This window comes from Hyaena hyaena, unplaced genomic scaffold (genome assembly GCF_003009895.1).
Source record: "Hyaena hyaena isolate Hyena2069 unplaced genomic scaffold, ASM300989v1 scaffold_386, whole genome shotgun sequence".
NCBI classification, from domain to species: domain Eukaryota; kingdom Metazoa; phylum Chordata; class Mammalia; order Carnivora; family Hyaenidae; genus Hyaena; species Hyaena hyaena.
The window spans coordinates 610,148-627,045 of NW_024081020.1; the positions used below are offsets into that span (position 1 = coordinate 610,148).

General features: G+C 49.8%; 1 protein-coding gene across 6 annotated transcripts in view; it reads left to right on the forward strand.

Moving 5' to 3' along the window:
* The window catches only part of PPP2R5C (protein phosphatase 2 regulatory subunit B'gamma), a 131,363-nt gene that overhangs the window by 15,336 nt on the left and 99,129 nt on the right, over window positions 1–16,898 (forward strand). Inside the window, exon 1 of one of the 6 annotated variants that reach the window (XM_039251170.1) lies at window positions 15,771–15,958. The exons of 4 other annotated variants lie outside the window; for them this stretch is intronic. In XM_039251170.1, coding sequence (XP_039107101.1) covers window positions 15,865–15,958 — 94 coding nt within the window. In that variant the 5' untranslated portion in view covers window positions 15,771–15,864. Of the gene's footprint in view, window positions 1–15,770; window positions 15,959–16,898 lie in introns of those variants that run through there. One more of the 6 variants, XM_039251169.1, reaches the window with a different exon arrangement.

Sequence of the window (16,898 nt, forward strand, 5' to 3'; positions counted from 1 at the left end):
TTAGCCACAGTCCCTTGTGGGCTTCCTTCGTATGAATCATTTGGGGTTTACTCTGCCCAGGGGGTTCCTAGTTGAGATTAGTCAGGGAACAGCTCCCTTTCCTTTGAATTTCCCCCAAAATCGCACAGTCCCCCCCCTTTCCACCTGAAAGTGTTTGGTCCCTAAAAGCGCTCCTGTAGGCGATGTTGAGGCTGAAGTACAGAAAATCAAGGAAAACAGGGTAAGGAGCCCAAGAGTCAAATGCGAACCTCTGAACAGCTTCCTATTTACTAAAGTAGAAGGCTGGTGGGACAAAACAGACGATTTTCGTTCCATACATTCACGACAGTGGGTCTTTTTACAGGATGTGGGACCCAGAGCAGGTAGCGTGTCATCCTAACAGGCGTATTCCAGCACCTTCCACACTGAGGGGCTCAGTGCACGTGTGCCAGAGGTGCCAGGCAGGGGGAGGGACAGAGGGAGGGAAGGGCAGGGAAGGAAGGCACGGCAGGAGGGAGGGATTTAAGGAATGATCGCTGCAGTTCCTGCCCCTCGCTTGCTAGGAGTCTGGGCCGTCCACTGACCGCAGCCTGCAGAGCCTGAACCTGTCTTCGAGGTCGTTTAGCCCCATCGCAGGCCATGTGCGCACTAAGTCGTTTCGGGGAGGGACGAATCGATGGAGCACAGGAGATTTCCAGGACAGTGGAACTACCCTGTGTGGTACTGCAGCGTGCACACGTGGCATTTTGCACTTGTCGAAAATGCACAGACTGCACAGCCCGAGCAGCGAGCCCTGACGTGAGCTGTGGTATTTACTGAGTAAGAATATATCAGTATTGGTTCATCACTTGTAAGCAGCGCACCCGCACCAATGAGCTGTGTACATAGTAGGGGAAGCAGGTGGGGGAGAGCGTGAAACTTCCACGTGTTTCTGTAAGTCTCAAAGTTCAAGTCTAGTAATTAAAAAAAAAAAAAAAAAAGTGCTACTGTTGCATCTTTGATTTGTAAGCCGGCCCTTTACCTTCCTCCACGACAGCGTTCTTGGTTTATTCTGTTGGTGATTGTTTGGATTTACCCACTCATTTATCGCCTTATTCCTCATTCCTGGTTGTATCTCTGACTTCCCTCCTGGGGCCATTTTCCTTTTATTTGAATATGTCAGGGAGAATTTTCTTTAATGAGAGTCTACTGGTAGCAAATTATTTATGCAGAAAATATCCTTATTCTGCCCTTTTTCTTGAAACATGTTCACTGAGTATTGAATTTCAGGTTATTTTCCTTCACTGCAATGAAGATAAGCATTTCGCTGCCTTTGACCTTCCATTAGGATTGAGAAACCCATGTCATTCTTTGAAGGGATTGTGATTCTGGTCACTTTTCTGATTTTTTTGTCTTTAACATTTGATTTTTTTGGTAGTTCCACTACTGGGTGTCCAAATGTGGGCTTCTTTTTTTTTTCTTAATGTTTATTTATTTTTGAGAGAGAGAGAGACAGAGCATGAACCAGAGAGGGGCAGAGAGAGAGACAGAAACACAGAATCTAAAGCAGGCTCCAGGCTCCAAACTGTCAGCACAAAGTCTGACCCGGAGCTCGAACTCACAAATTGTGAGATCATGACCCGAGTTGGAGTCAGATATTTAACCGACTGAGCCCCCCAGGTGCCCCCATGGGTTTCTTTTTTATCGGTCCTTTGGGGATTTGTCGTGCATCCGTATGTTATTGGACTTCCTTGGTGGTGGAAAGTTCCCAGCCATTATTTCTTCTACATTCATCTCTCTTTCTTTTTGGTCTTCATCTATATTTTTCAAATCTTTTGTCACTTACCATGCTATATTCGCAGAGACAGTCTCACGTTTTCTCTGGTGAAGGACCAGTTTTCTTTTTCTTAATTCTCAACCCATCATGGACTAATGCTTTTATAAAACACAGTAAAAATAAGCAACTATAAAAGTGAAATATAAAATGCAGCCTTTTTTATTATGATAGGCAGTAGACCTAAAGTTGCCTCGCTAAAGTGCTATCAGACTCTCTAAACACCGTGCTTAATTTCTGCTGTTGAGAATCTTCAGGTCTGCCTAGCATGTGCTGAACTCCCTTTGTTGAGCTTTTAATCTGAGCGATCCTTCTCCATTCATGGAAGTTACGTTTTTAATCTGTAGCGTGACTTTTTCTTACTTTCCGTTCTCCCTCGGGTCACACTCGTCATTTCTGTGGGTCACAGGTCCTTTGCGATCTGTGTCACAAATAGCGTCATCTGAAGTCCTCGTCACATGTTGTTTGTGATACCTTATTTTCTTGAGTACCTGACTATTTTCTAGTGTGTGCTGGTCATTGTACTCAAATCTTTGGAAAAAAAAAATTAACATTTATTTATTTTGAGACACAGAGAGACAGCATGAGCAGGGGAGGAGCAGAGAGAGAGGGAGTCACAGAATCCGAAGCAGGCTCCAGGCTCTCAGCTGTCAGCACAGAGCCCAGTGTGGGGCTCAAACTCATGAATGGTCAGACCATGACCTGAGCTGAAGTTGGACACTTAACCGACTGGGCCCACCAGGTACCCCATGTACTCAAATATTTGAAATAAAGTGAAACCTAAGACGAAGTGTCTTTTTCCATAGAGATTTATTTTTGCTGGGTTTTGCTGCTTTTGCCCCACACCTGGGTCACTACCAGCTTGGGAGTGTTGTAAATCACAGCACCCGTTTATTATGACTTGTTAGATCCGTCAGGCTGGTTATCATGTGAAATAGTTCACTTGTTCCCTGTCCTGCTTGTACGTAGAGACTGTTATGGGATGGAATGCCGTGTAACGCGGGAGATACCGGCATTAGCGTGTGGTACGCATTCGATCTGGTGACTATCCTCAGCAATGTGGGATTTTACACCGTGTTAGGACAATGATAGGGTGATCTCTCCGTCAGAAGACGCACTTCCCTTGGCATCAGCACCGTCTGGAAGTGCTGGTGGGGATCTGCAGGGTGTGTTTTGGTTCCCCACCAACCATATGCTAACACTGCGTACACCTTGCGATCGCGCTCCCTCGAGAGAGCAGCATCACTACAGAGTTAATGTGTAACCTGGCGTTCTTCCCAAAGCAGGGCCGATTCCTACCAACCTGACGTGTAGTTCCTAGGGAAGGTCAGCATAGCCTTCGTGTCCCGCCTTAGAGACCAATTCCCCTCAAACGGTGAAAATTTAAGATTTTTTCTGGTTTTTCTCTTTTTTGAATATTATTATGAACTTAGGGATTTCATTGATAACAATGTGCTTCAGCCTACTAAAATCATTATCTTTTCTGATGTGCAGATGCATAGTTTTAAGCACTGGGTATCCTTTGGACCAACTCCCATGTGTTTTTTGACATGGACCCATTTATTTTTGATTCCTTGATTTCTGAGACAGGAAGATGTCCCCCAACCTCATTTTGTACCTCCCTTGCCCCAGACCTGGAATTGGCCATTTTCAAAGAGTCCTGATTTCTTTCAGTGGGGATTGATTTTAGAGACCAAACTCTGGGTCCTGGGGGCGATTGCTCCTATTGGACTGATGTCACTACTAAGTACCATCAGCAGAAGGAGGTGGTATGTCAGTGTTTGTGTATTTAGTCGTGTGCTTTCTTGTTGACATTTTTCAGTTCAACTCTGACAGCATGGTGTTTTCACATGTTTCTTGAATTTTCAGTTTTATCTCTTTTACACTGAAAATCCTGGTTTATAACATCACTGATGTAATTATTGCTATATCCTATTAAAATAATTCACAACAGGGGCGACTGGGTGGCTCAGTTGGCTAAGCGTCTGACTTTTGCTCAGGTCATGACCTCACTGCTCATGGGTTCAAGCCCCGTGTCGGGCTCTGTGCTGACAGCTCAGAGCCTGGACCCTGCTTCAGATCCTGTGTCTCCCTCTCTCTCTGCCCTTCCCTCACTCACGCTCTGTCTCTCTCAAAAATAAATAAATATTTAAAAATAATAATCTACAACAACAGTACTGATATTAATTACAAACAGTAAGCACTTTGAATTGGTTCATTTCATTGCTGAAAAAGAAGTTGTGTTTTTATTGGGATCTCATCACATTTTTTTAAATGTCCAGGGAGGATTGGAATCTTTAGAAAGCTTGCATCCTCTTACGTAAGAGTATGCTATGTGAAGGCTACTTTCATTTCCTTTTGGGTGTTTTAAAGTTTCCATTATGTGGGTTTTGCCCATTTCTTATTAAGTTTGTGCTTAGATATTCTGTTATTGCTGCTACTGTGAGAGTCCTCTATTTAGCTGTTAATTACTTATGTGAAGGCCATTGATTTGTATTTTGTTTTCACATCCTGCTTTCTTGCTGAATTGTTTTACTGTTTGCAGTAGTTTTTCAGCTGATTCTTTTGGACGATACAGGTATGTAATTAGATCCGCACATAAAGATAACCTCAGTTATTTATGCAGAGTCAGCATGCAACTCTTGGTCTCAGGGTCATGAGTTCAAGCCCTGCATTGGGCATAGAGCCTAAAATCAATCAATCAATCAATCAATCAATCAATGAGTAAATACATACGTACATGTATATATACATACCCTGCCTTTTTGTTCCTAATCTTACACCTCTAGTGTTTTCTTCCTGAGTTGGCTGAAAATTCCAGTAAGATGTACATGTGGTGGTGCAAGTGGGCACGTTTGTTTTGCTCTTGATTGTAATGGAAATAGAAACAGGATTTTTTTTTTTAATGTTTATTTAGAGAGAGTGCGCACATGCAGGGGAGGGGCAGAGAACAAGGGAGAGAGAGACTCTTAAGTAGGCTCATGCTGTCAGCGCAGAGCCCGACATGGGGCTCCGTCTCATGAATCCTGAGATCATGACCTGAGCGAAATCAAGAGTCCGACGCTCGGCTGACTGAGCCCCCCAGGCATCCCGAAGCAGGAATTTTTAAAAGCCATTTATTATCCTCTGTTGATCGTAGGTTTTCAGCCATTATAGACTTCGTGCTGTAATAGAAAATTTTCACTGTCCACATCTTTGAACCTTTTCTGAAGCTGGTCTCAGAGAAAGGAAGTGCCGGCTTGTAGCCTGTGTGGTGCCACAGGTGCCGTGGCCCCAGACACACTTTTCCCAGAGCGGGGGAGACATCTGTCCCATGGCACCTTTTTAGCACTGGGGTCATTTAAAATCTCAAGTCATTTGTTACGTGGAGAGTAGGATTTCCTGTTTTCATTTATTTAACAGTGAGGCCAAATGGAGTCTTCGGGCCCTTTTCATTCGAAGAACTCCCCCGAGTTAGTGCCTTCCTTGACCATGTTTGGGCTGGAAGGTAGAAGTGTTCAGATGCCAAATGAAGGGCAATGTTTTGGCTGTAAATCAAGGAGTAAATCAACCAAGCAGTTTGTAAAAGCCTGGGCAAAATCAAGTCATAAAGGAACAGCTGGGACTTCGCAGCAATTAGCTGGAGACCTTGGGGCAGAAATTTTGAGTCACCAAGCACTTGACCTTCTGTGAAAGAAGTTGTTACGTGATTGTTGGGAGAGTTTACATTAATTCTTAAAGCTTGGCTTTTGAACTGCAGTGAAAAATCATCTATTTCTTGCCCGCCTTTTGTGAAAATGAAATACTCAGCCTTATTCCAAGCAGCTCAGTTTCTGATACAACTGAAAGTCTTGCCATCCAGGTGGGTCATTTTTACCACCTAAAGCTGAACCGCGCGCGGATTTGGAGGAGCTTTGCCTCCCGGCTGTTAGTTGAGGAACTAACATGGCAGTGGAGCATGACAAGGCACTGGAGGGCCTGCCCTAATCGTGGGGGTCCAGAAACTGCCCGTGTCAGTCCTGTCTTCTGCCGCAGGCTTGGACTCCTGCGTCCGCTCCTGACCTCTGCGTCTGCGGTAACAGAGGACATGGCCCCGGCGCCGGTCCACGGCACACATTTGCTCACCGTCTGGGTTGTCCAGAGCATGGCGAGGTGGTGAGGGCACTGGCCACAGCCGCCCTCGTGCGTGACCGAGCGCTGCCGCCACGCCGGCCGGCCCTTCTCAGACGCTCTGCTGCCCGCTCTCCTCGGGCCACGGGCATGGCTGTGGCTGCAGGCGTCGGTCTGGCTGCTGCCACTCACGAGCTCTGGCCACCCCCTCGGAGCAGAACTTGGGATCCTTTTTCCAGTTGTCACCTCCCATTTAGCGTCTGGCTCAGGCCCACCCCACAGTCTGCTGGGGTTTCTCACAGCACCTCACGTTCAGCTCACAACCACACACACACACACACACACACACACACACGCACACACACACACCCATTCCCTGGACGTTCCCATCCTCCATCCAGTCCCTCGCAGCCTAGACGCCTGGCCTTCCTCCATCTCCGCCTTCCCCAGAGGCGGCCACCGCGCCCACCGCATCTGCAGCACCGGTGTGTCTTGAACCCCTGGCCCAGGCCCGCGTCTGTGTTTTGTTAATTGTGGCAAAATATACATAGATGGTATTTATCATCTTAACCCATCGTAAGTGTGCCTTTCAGTGGCGTTAAATGCTCCCACCAGCCGCGCGCCCACACCTTGGTCTCTTCGTCACCCACACCTGAACCCGCCCCTGCCCCCCGCGCCTCCTGTCGCCCTCCCCCAGCCCCGCAGCCACCTTCTGCCTTCTGTCCCTGGGATGCCAGTCCCTCCGGGAAGTGGAATCGTACGGAATTGGCCCTGCTGGCTCTGGCTTCCCTCTCTCTGCATAGTGTCCTCGGCATCGTCTGCATTGTCACCTGTGACAGGGTTTCTTCTGGTTTTCTTAAGGTTATTTTTTTTTTTGAAAGAGGGAGGGAGAGAGAGAGAATCCCAAGCAGGCTCCGCACTGTCAGCACAGAGCCCGACGCGGGGCTCCATTTCATGAATCGTGAGATCATGACCTGAGCTGAAATTAAGTCGGACTTTGCCCAGTTGAGCCACCCAGGCTCAGTCTTTCCTTCAAAGGCTGAATACCGTCTCATCGTATGGAGAGACCACAGTCCGTGCGTCCGTCTGGCCGTTGGTGGACACTCGGGCTGCAGAACACGCCGCACGTGCTAACGTCACCCTCCACACGTGGGAAGAGAGCTGTTCGCATGTCCGTGCCAGTGCCCAGGCCAGCACCTTCCAGAGAGTGTGGTGGCATCCCCTCTCGTGAGGAGACTGGTCCAGGCACACCCCCCCACACCCTCTCCCACCTCCGCCAGCTCTTCCGTGTAGAAGGAGGTTTGCTATTAAGAGCTGATGGAGGCACCTTGATCTGTCATGCGTGCTAGAGCCCCCCCCCCCGCCGGTGTGGGCGCCCTTCCTTCTGTGAGCACCTGTTTTGGGGTGCAATGGGGGGCGAGCGACAGCAAGCGCTGGGGGCGGGCTTTCCCTGGGCTCCTCCACGTGCCCCTGCTGGCCCTCCCCGGGGACCAGCGTCCACGCCGTCCACCGCAGGACTGGCTCCCCTGGACCGGCGGCCGCGCCTGCCCTTTTGTCCTTGGGGCTGGCAGGCAGAAGTTCTCTGGCACCTTTGAACACAGCTGAATGCTAGGTGTCTTTGATCTGCCTAAGGAAAAAGTCTATTTTAAACTCTAAGCGAAGCCAACTGTTTTCAGTTAGCTCTCGCCCATCCCTGCTCACACAGCTTCCAGTTAAACAAAATAAAAAATAGTGCCGACCGGCACAAGGGCCGTGCCGTGCGACCCCGCCGGTCTCGAGGTTCAAAGACAACTTGCTTTTAATGAAAGAAGCTGTAAAACTCCTTGACTAAGAGATGAGCATATTTAATTTGCCTGCAGAATTGCCTGGGAGATGAAAAATAAAACCTTATGCTAAATTTAGAAACGAAAACTGGAAAGTTTTATTCAGAACTGCTAACGCAGAAATAAAATCAGTGGGATGTATTTACAGGCAGTTTGTTTTTAAATAAAGACCAAAACAAAGTGACAGAGAGACCAGAGAATAAAGAGTAATTCGGGTGTTTTTTTTTTTTTAAACCTTCACTTCCGTATAGCACAGAGGTGCTGGCATTGCATCGGCATCTCTGGTGGGGGGGAGGGGGTGCCCGGAGGAGGGAGGGGACGACCGCCCTGTGCCCAAAAAGGTGCCTTTCCTCCGTGAGCGTGCACTCAGGCCCTTTGCCCCCAGGGCTGCAGCAGCAGGGGAGAGTGGGGACGGGGCTATGGCGGGAGAGTTAGAAGCCTGGTAGGGAGGCCATTGTGGGGGGCGCAGAGGGCAGATCACAGGTGCTGCAGGAGGGACAGCGGAAGGCCTGGTTGTGCGCCCAGGGGATGTCCAGGTGACTAGATGGCCTGTCCCTCCTAGTGAGGTGCTGCAGGGAAGAGGTTCGAAGAGCAGGAAGGGGGTTACAGGATCAAAACCGGACCGGAGCTACTGCCTGAGTGGTCCGTCCTGCGGGTGTTCGATGGTGCACCCGCCGTGCGCCAGCACTGTCCAGGGGCTGCCCCGGGGAGGGAGCCCATGGCCCGGGGATGGGGTAGGAAGGCTTCTGGAGCAGGGGTGGGTAGTGTAAGCAGAGACCCCCTGCAGCCCGGGGACCTTTCTGCAGCCCTGCCAGGAAGGCCACGATGTTGGAGTGTGCGGTGTGCACGGCTCTCAGCGTGGCCGGGGTGGCTGGAGCGCGTCCCTCCCAGGCCAGCATGTGGTCCCCTCCACTTGTGATGTGTGCAGTCCTAACAACCAAGGAGGTGAGGACCCCATTTATGCCCTTTCCCAGGGGAGAAGAGAACCCTCCTGCCATAGTTCAAGGTGTCAAAAAGGTGCGGGGGGCGTGGCTGCATCCGGAGCCCCCCCCCTTAGCCCCCCACTGGTCTCAGAGACAACAGTGCCCGAGACGGGTGCACCCCAATCATTTGAGTGAGCACATAGATTCAGCACAGAGGAGGCAGAGGCGGCGGTAAAAATCAACGTGTCCGCCACTGATTCTCGGAGACCCAGCGGGGGTCCACAGCCTCGAGTGTGTAGGTTCAGTTTCTTGCCTGATTTAGGCCAGGTTTTGTTTGGGTGTTTTACACACAGGAGCTCGCTTACACAGGCAGTGAAGGCACCTTCAAGGTCACGCTTCCCGGGTGCCCGTCACAGCCCATCCTTCCCCTGTTCTTCGCCTCCACCCAAGGGACGGTGTTTGTTGAGTTTCTCCCTGTGCTAAGCGAAACTGTGCGTCTTTTTAAAACTGGTCACTTTTAATTTTTATCATAGTATGTGCTTATTTCAGCAATACTGAGAGAGATACAGACATTTCAGGAAGAAAAACGACCCATGGCCGTAACACTCAACAGTGCCTGTGGTTCCTATTTGCGGAGTATTTCGTTTCACGGTCATACTATTTCTGAAAAGTTATACACTGCCCTGCTCAATGATTTTCATTTTACATGTTTATAAATATTTTTGGTGGACATGTAATATTTCATTGTGTGGGATAACCCCTTTAACATTGAGGTAGTTTTTAGTATTTTAGAACATAAATAACAACGTGATGCTCTCAAAAAAAATTATTAGGAATTAACCAAGGAGGTAAAAAAACGAGTACATGGAAAATCACAGAACGTTGCTGAGAGGCACTGAGGACAGCACCAGTAGACAGACAGACACCTTTGTTCCTAGATCGGAAGGTAGTGTTGTTAGATGTCAGGACGGCCCACAGCGCCCTGGAGATTCAGTGCAGCCCTTGTCCAAATCCAAATCCAAAGTACTTTTCTCCAGAAATGGGAACGTCCATTCTAAACCTCTCATGGAATCTGCAGGGACCCCAAGCAGCCAAAGCAGTACTGGAAAAGAAGAACACACTCGGAGGCCTTAAATTTCCTGATTTTAAAACTTCCTGCAAAGTAACCAAAACAGTGTGGTACCAGCATAGAGACGGGCATATTCACCAAGACAGAGCAGGCCGAGCCTGGAAATCAGCCCTCCCGTAGGTGGTTGCATGGTTTTCAACCACGGATGCCACCCACTGAGTGAGAAAAAGGACAGTCTTTCCGACAAATGACCCTAGAAAAGCTGGTATCCAAATGCAAAGAATGAAGTTAGACCCTTACCTCCCACCGTACACAGAAGGTAACTCAAAGTATATCAGACACCAACTAGAAGAGCTAAGACCATAAACCATAAAACGTAAAGGAAATGCTTCATGCCCTTGAATTTGCTACTCATTTCTTCTAAATGACACCAGAAGCACAGGCAACAGAAATAAAAGTTAAGTTGAACTGCATCAAAATTTAATGGGGAATTTTTTTGTGGTTGGTTCCATGCTGCCGAGTGTTTGCTTCCTCCCAGTGGATTTTGAGTGTCGCACCCGAGAGGCTGGGCCCGCGGGACAAGATGGGGGTTGCAGGCCCTGAAGCGTGGGCTATGGCGGGCCAGCGGCCACAGTGGCCTCGGGGGCTATCTACGAATTGTCTTCAGGGCAAACGATGTGAGGGCTGGTTGGTACATTAGTGGGGGGAACAAATACTTTGAGGACAACAAGCAGTTTCTGGTCGTCACCAATGGGTTACATACTGAAATGAATGGCAAGAACACGTCTTGGGATGTGTGGGAGGCACGGTGCCCCCCCCCCCGAGTGGCACCATTGGCTCCGCCCTGTGACGAAACCACCACGGCCCGTAAATTCATTTGGACAAACCATAAGTTCAATGTGAGTGGCGCTCCAGACAATATATATATACCTTATTCTCCTACTGGAAAGAAGATTCAAGAGGGGGGTCCCACATTCAACACCTTACAAGTCAAGACCATGGAAAATAAACATGTATAATATGGGGCTGTTCCTGCAATTGCACTTTTACTGCTTACCATTAACTTGATTAAAATGGTTTGATGAAGCAAAAAATGAAATGAAATTTCTGTGCATTAAAAAATACAGTCAATGTGAAAAGGTAACCCACAGAATGGGAAAAAAATTGGAAATCATTTATCTGATAAGGGATTAATATCCAGAACTTATAAGGAATCCCTACAACTCAGCAAGAAAACCATTAAAAAATGGACAAAAGACTTGAATAGACAGATCTCCAAAGAAGACACACACAGATGGCCAGTAAGCATATGAAAACACGATCGACATCACTAACCATCGGGAAAATGCTAATAAAGTCACCGTGAGATACTACTTCACGTCCGTCAGCTCCTATCAAAGGAAAACCAAACCAAAGCAAACAAAACAACAAGTGCTGGTGAGGATGTGGAGAAATTGGAGCCCTCGTGCACTGCGGGTGGGACTGTAACATGCTTGGTGACGCTGAGAAGAAGTTAAACACAAACACCACAGGTTCTAGCAATTCCACTTCTGGGTGTGCACCCCAAGGAGCCAAAAGCAGGGACTTAGAATAGATCCTTGCACACCCGCAGAGGAGCGGCTTTCTTCACAGAAGCCGGAAGGCAGAGGCGGCCCGGCGTGTCCCCCTGTGATGGAGCGGCCCGCGGTCTGGTCTTGCAGCCGAGTGTTACCCAGAGGGAGGAGGTGCAGATACCTGTCGCCACACTGACGGACCTTGGGGGTGTTACGTGTTACAGGGCCCTGCCTGATCCCCCTCGGAGGAGGTGCCTGGAGTCAGAGACTGGGAGGGTGGGAGCGGGGTGGGGGCTGGGCGGGGGCGGGAGTCAGTGTTTACTGCAGGGAGGGTCAGTGTTTCAGGGTGAGGGGCTGTGGACGGACGGTGGCTGCAAAACGGTGTAAATGTGCTTAAATCGCTGACTGTGCACCGGGAGTGAAAACGGTTAAGATGGAAAATTTCACGTCATGTGTATTTTAGCAGTTTTTTAAAAATTTTTAACTGTGATACCCATCCTCCTTCTAGACTGGATGCATCTCCGGAATAGATTCCCAGGGGTAAAATTGCTTAAAGACTCTTGATCCATATTTCCAGATTATTTTCCAAAAGGATCAAAACAGTTTATAGATTTGTGTGCAGGGTCACAACATGCCTCTACCAGTATTGAGTAATTACCATTTTTCTAAAACGATTCCTGATTTAACAGGCAAGGAAATACCTTTTCATACAATTATTGGTCAGTTGTGGTTCTTTCAGCATCGAGGCCCTGGTGTGTCCTTTTTTTTTGTAATCAACTGTAGTTGATCATTATTATATTATTAACTCTCTGTGTTCATGGAATTTATATTTCTTCTGGTGTTTTGTAAATTTTGAAAATTTGTAAGTTTTTTACTGTGAGCAGTATCCATTAAGGGTTTGTCCGTTTTTAAATGTCATTTTAAAATGTATTTTATTTTTTTATTTTTATTTGAGAGAGAGAGTATGTGTGTGCAGGGAAGGGACAATAGAGAGAATCTTATTCTATTACCCCGTGCAGATTGGCTGCACACCTGTCCGGCTCCTCGGCAAGCTGACAGCAGACACGGCTCGACAAAAGCTACCTGTGCTTTGAGTCATTCACTCTCATTCACGGGGCTCGATCCCATGACCCTGAGATCATGACCTGAGCTGAAATCAGGAATCAGATGCTCAGCCAGCTGAGGCCCCCAGGTACCCCTAAGTGTCCTTTTCTTTTTATATTCCCTTCCTTTCTGAAAGCTGTTGGGATTAGGGGGAGGGAACGAATTTGGTTTGTTTCTTATTGAGCTCATCTCAGATTTTATTTTGGCGCAAAGACTTAGGAGGACTGATCCCCACATAGCCCACCAGTTACCCAGCTACCCTTCCCCTTTCCACTGATCCAAGATTCATCTTTGTCACAAGAATACCCTGGGATGCCTGTGCTCACTGCCTCGGGGGGGGGGGGGCATTGCCTCCACCCCCACTGACCTGTCTCCCTTCCCCCACCCCTCCAGCCTTCATTCCCAAGCTTCCAGGGGGAAGGCCAGCCACCCCAGAAGCAACCTCCTCCTCTTGCTCTTTGTTTCCAGGTGAACTTTAGAAAAACATGGCAGAAAAATAGAGACCCAACCAAATTCTGACTGGAATTGCTTTCAACCTGTAAATCAATTTGGGGAAAAATTAGCACCAGCATGTTTATAGTATCTCTGCTTCCGGTCCAGGACACACCTTGTGTTTACTCGTTCAGGTGTTTTTTCTTCTCTCCATATTACTTATTTGCTTTTTTGGATCTAGGGTGTGTTTCCTTGCTGATTTCCAGATCACAGTCCTGGAGTTCTAGAAAGGAACTACTTCATATGTACAAGGCTTCACAAAAGCATGGGGAAAATCACTAATAAAGCTGAGATCCTTTGATCTGAGATCACTAGGAAAAATATATCAAGGCACTGTCTTCCATTTTTCATTGACTTCTAATCTGTATATTTTATGTAAAGATTCGAGGAGTCTTCCTGCTTATTTCTTCAGTTTAACTCATCAGCACAGTCTTGGGGCAGACACATTTCCCCTTCTCCTCTCATATTAAAGCAAGTATATTTTAAATTTTTAAAATTTATTTTGAGAGAGTTTGTGTGTGCACGGGAGGGGCAGAGAGAGAGAATCCCAAGCTCACTCTGCACTTTCTGTGCAGAGCCCCATGCAGGGGTCAAACCCACAGACCGTGAGATCATGACCTGAGCCAAGATCAAGAGTCAGACACTTCACTGAGCCACCCAAGCACCCCCTCTCTGTTTTTTAATTTTTTTTAATGTTTATTTATTTTGAGAGAGGGACAGAATGCGAGCAGGGGAGAGGCAGAGAGAGAGGAAGACACAGAATCAGAAGCAGGCTCCCGACGTGGGGCTCAAACTCATGAACCGTGAGATCGTGACCCAGTCAGAAGTCAGACACTTAACTGACAGAGTCCCCCAGGCGTCCCCTCTCTGTGTTTTCAAAGTGCAGATCTGCAGGAAGCATCTGCTTCTGGACCCCTTACCAAGCACACCTCGTTCCTAATTGCACCCACGTCTGAGTTCATCCGGCATCGCTCTCTGGGTGAGAAGGTGTTGCTGTGGGGAGAGCCGTCCGTCCGGCGATCTCACCAACCCAGAGAGTCACAGTCAGAATTTCAATTCCTGACTCAAAACACAGGTAGCTTTTGTTAAGCTGTGTCTGCTGTCAGCTTGCCGAGGAGCCGGGCAGGTGTGCGGCCAATCTGCACGGGGTAAGGCCTGGTCCCCACTGCTTGTTATGAATAATGGCATGGCCAGCTCTGGAAGCCGGCAGCATCCTTCAGCTCCAGGAAAGAGGGAAACTGGGGTGAGACTTGATTTGCCTTTACTTACTTATTTTTGCGATCGATATTGATGCACCTCGTAAAAACAACATTCTTGCTAGCGAGGGGGACTTACCAAACTCTCCCGAAGGATCATGGCCGCTCGCTCACTCATTGGAGTGGCTCGAGGGCCGCCCACGGCTGTAACTGCTAAGCCCACTTGTGTCTCTGGGGGTTCTTACTGTTGTGAATCATGTTCAGGAACCAAAGGGCTTGTGTATTCTTGTCACACGTGGGGCAGGTGGGGTGAGGCAGTTGTGTGAGCGCGTGTGGGTGTGGTTTGGACAGACTTAGTTGTGTGTCAAGAAGTGAGGAGGTCTTTTTCAGTTGTACCTGGCAGATTTTTTTTTAAGTTTATTTTTATTTATCTTGAGAGCGAGACAGTACAAGCCTCTGCTTGAGGAGGCAGAGAGAGAGAGAGAATGAACCCCAAGCAGGCTCTGCACCACCAGCACAGAACCTGACATGGGGCTCAAATTCACAAACCGCGAGATCATGACCTGAGTTGACATCAAGAGTCGCCCCTGAACCAGCTGAGCCCCCGAGGCGCCCCTGCTAGATACTTCGCTTACAGCTTGTTGTTATTTGGACCTGGTAGTAATATTTTTTTGTTAGGGAATCAGCTCTTCAGTCCCCTCATACTCCAGAGGTTATGTCTTTCTCCTTAGAACAGCTTTTTACATTAACTCTTTTTGAAACCAAGAAACTAAGATCTAAATGATAGGCTTTAAAATTAGTCCCATAAAGTAAGTGAAATATCCTTTTTAGTTTGAAATTTTTTTAACTTAAATCTCTAAAACTGTAAGGGGCGCTTGGGTGGCTCAGTCCATTAAACATCCAACTTGGGCTGCTCATGATCTCGAGGTTTGAGTTCGAGCCCCTCGTGTGGAGCCTGCTTAGCTGTGTCTCTCTCTCTCTGCCCCTCTCCCACTTGCGCGCGCGCTCGCTCTCTGAGAGTAGTAAATTAACGTTAAAATTTGTAAATAAAAACTTTAAAGTACCTACTGTGTTGACCTCTTCAGCATACGGAAATGGAGACTGCATCCCATTTTCTGGCTTTAACTCCCTTAATTTGTAGCACTTCCTAGCCGTTCAGTTTAAGGAGGCTTCCGTTGTCCCTGTGATTTTTTTTTTTTAAAACCGAATTTTCCCAAGACCAGAGCTCGATCTCGAGAAAAGCCGGCGTTGGGGGGATCGGCTCACAACTCGGGGGAGGACGGGCTGAGCGCCTGCCCGCCCTAGTGACCTGGGGCTGCACGGTGTTTGCCGGGCCCCTGGCGCGGCCGTCCCGGAACCGGGGTGCCCGCGTGGGAACCGTGGCCCAGAGCCGGGAGCCGACGCGGCCGGGCGCCCCTGACCTCGGGGCGGGCCCGGGGTGGCGCGCACCTGCGCCCCGCGGCCCCCGCGGCCGCCGCGCGCTTGCGCTCCCGGCTCGCAGGACCTCGGCCTCCCCTCCCCCCCCCACACACACCGGGGCTCGGGGCCGGGGGGCCGGGGGAGCGGAGAGGTCGGGGAGCCCTACGCCCGCCGGCCGGCCGCGCACCCTGACAGCCAGGCAGGGCGCTCTCTCCAATTGCAGTTTTTCAGTGTCATTTTAAGTTGCAGCTCGCGGCCAATCAGCGAGCCCCGAGCCCGCTGACATCACGGGGCGGCCGGTTCCCTCCAGCTGCAGAGCTCCGGCTTGTCTTTTTTTTTTTTCAACTAAAATGGAGGCTGCTTTCTCGCCCTGAGGAGTGCACCGCCCTCCCCGCGGCGCCTCGATGTGGACATGTAACAAGGCGGGCAGCAGGATGGTGGTGGACGCGGCGAACTCGAACGGGCCCTTCCCGCCCGCGGCCCTGCTGCACATCCGAGGTGAGCCCGGGCGCCGCCGGAACCCTCCGCGCGCACTTCGTAAATGGCCATTGTGCTCGGCGCCGAGGGGCAGGAAGTCCCTTCCGGCGGAGCGGCCGGGCGCCGCCGACCCTGCCCCGAGGGCGGCCGCGTCCCCGCAGCCGCGGCTCCGGAGGGGCCGGGGGGCCTTGCACGCGCAGTTGGAAGCTGGGTGTGCTGCCGTCCGCCGGCCCTCCCCTCCCCCTCCCCCGGCCGTGCTGATGTCAAAGGATGTGAAGTCACTGGCCGGGAAGGTGCTGGGTGGAGGTGGGAGGCGAGGCGGCGGCGGCGCCCGGCCAACTTGCCCGTCCGCCCGAGTGGCCGCCGCCTCCGTCTGCGTTGCCGGCCGCTGCCGGGGGAGGGGGGGCTGGGGTGGGGGGCGGGATAAAGGCGAGCCGCCGGCGGGATCGGAGAAGAACTTCCTTGGAGAGGGTGGTTTTCGTTCCTGCCGGGAGCCTCCGAGAGACGCCCGCCCGGGCTCTGGGGTCGCGGCCCCTGCCGTCTTCGCGGGGTTCCTGGGCACCGGGACGCGCTGGGCACCTCAGCGGGCTCCGCCTGGACACCTGACTTTCACATTGAACGAGGCAACAAGTTCCCCGTGTGTACTGAGATCCCACTTTTAATCACCCCAGGGCGCTTGTGGTTTACACGAAATCGGGGTTCCGAGTTGGGCTGGCAAACACCATCACCCTGGTCCATAATAGTCTCTCCGAAGCAGAGCGTCAGGGTGGCAGTCCACTAACTCCCGGATGGCATTTTAAAACATTTGTTACGTAAGTTTTTTGGGTTCGTAATTGAGAGAACGGAAAATGGACGTTAGGCTTTCACAGATCACTTTAATTTTTTTTTTAATGTTTTTTATTTATTTCCGAGAGAGAAAGAGAGAGAGACAGCGTGAGCAGGGGAGGGGCAGAGAGAGAGG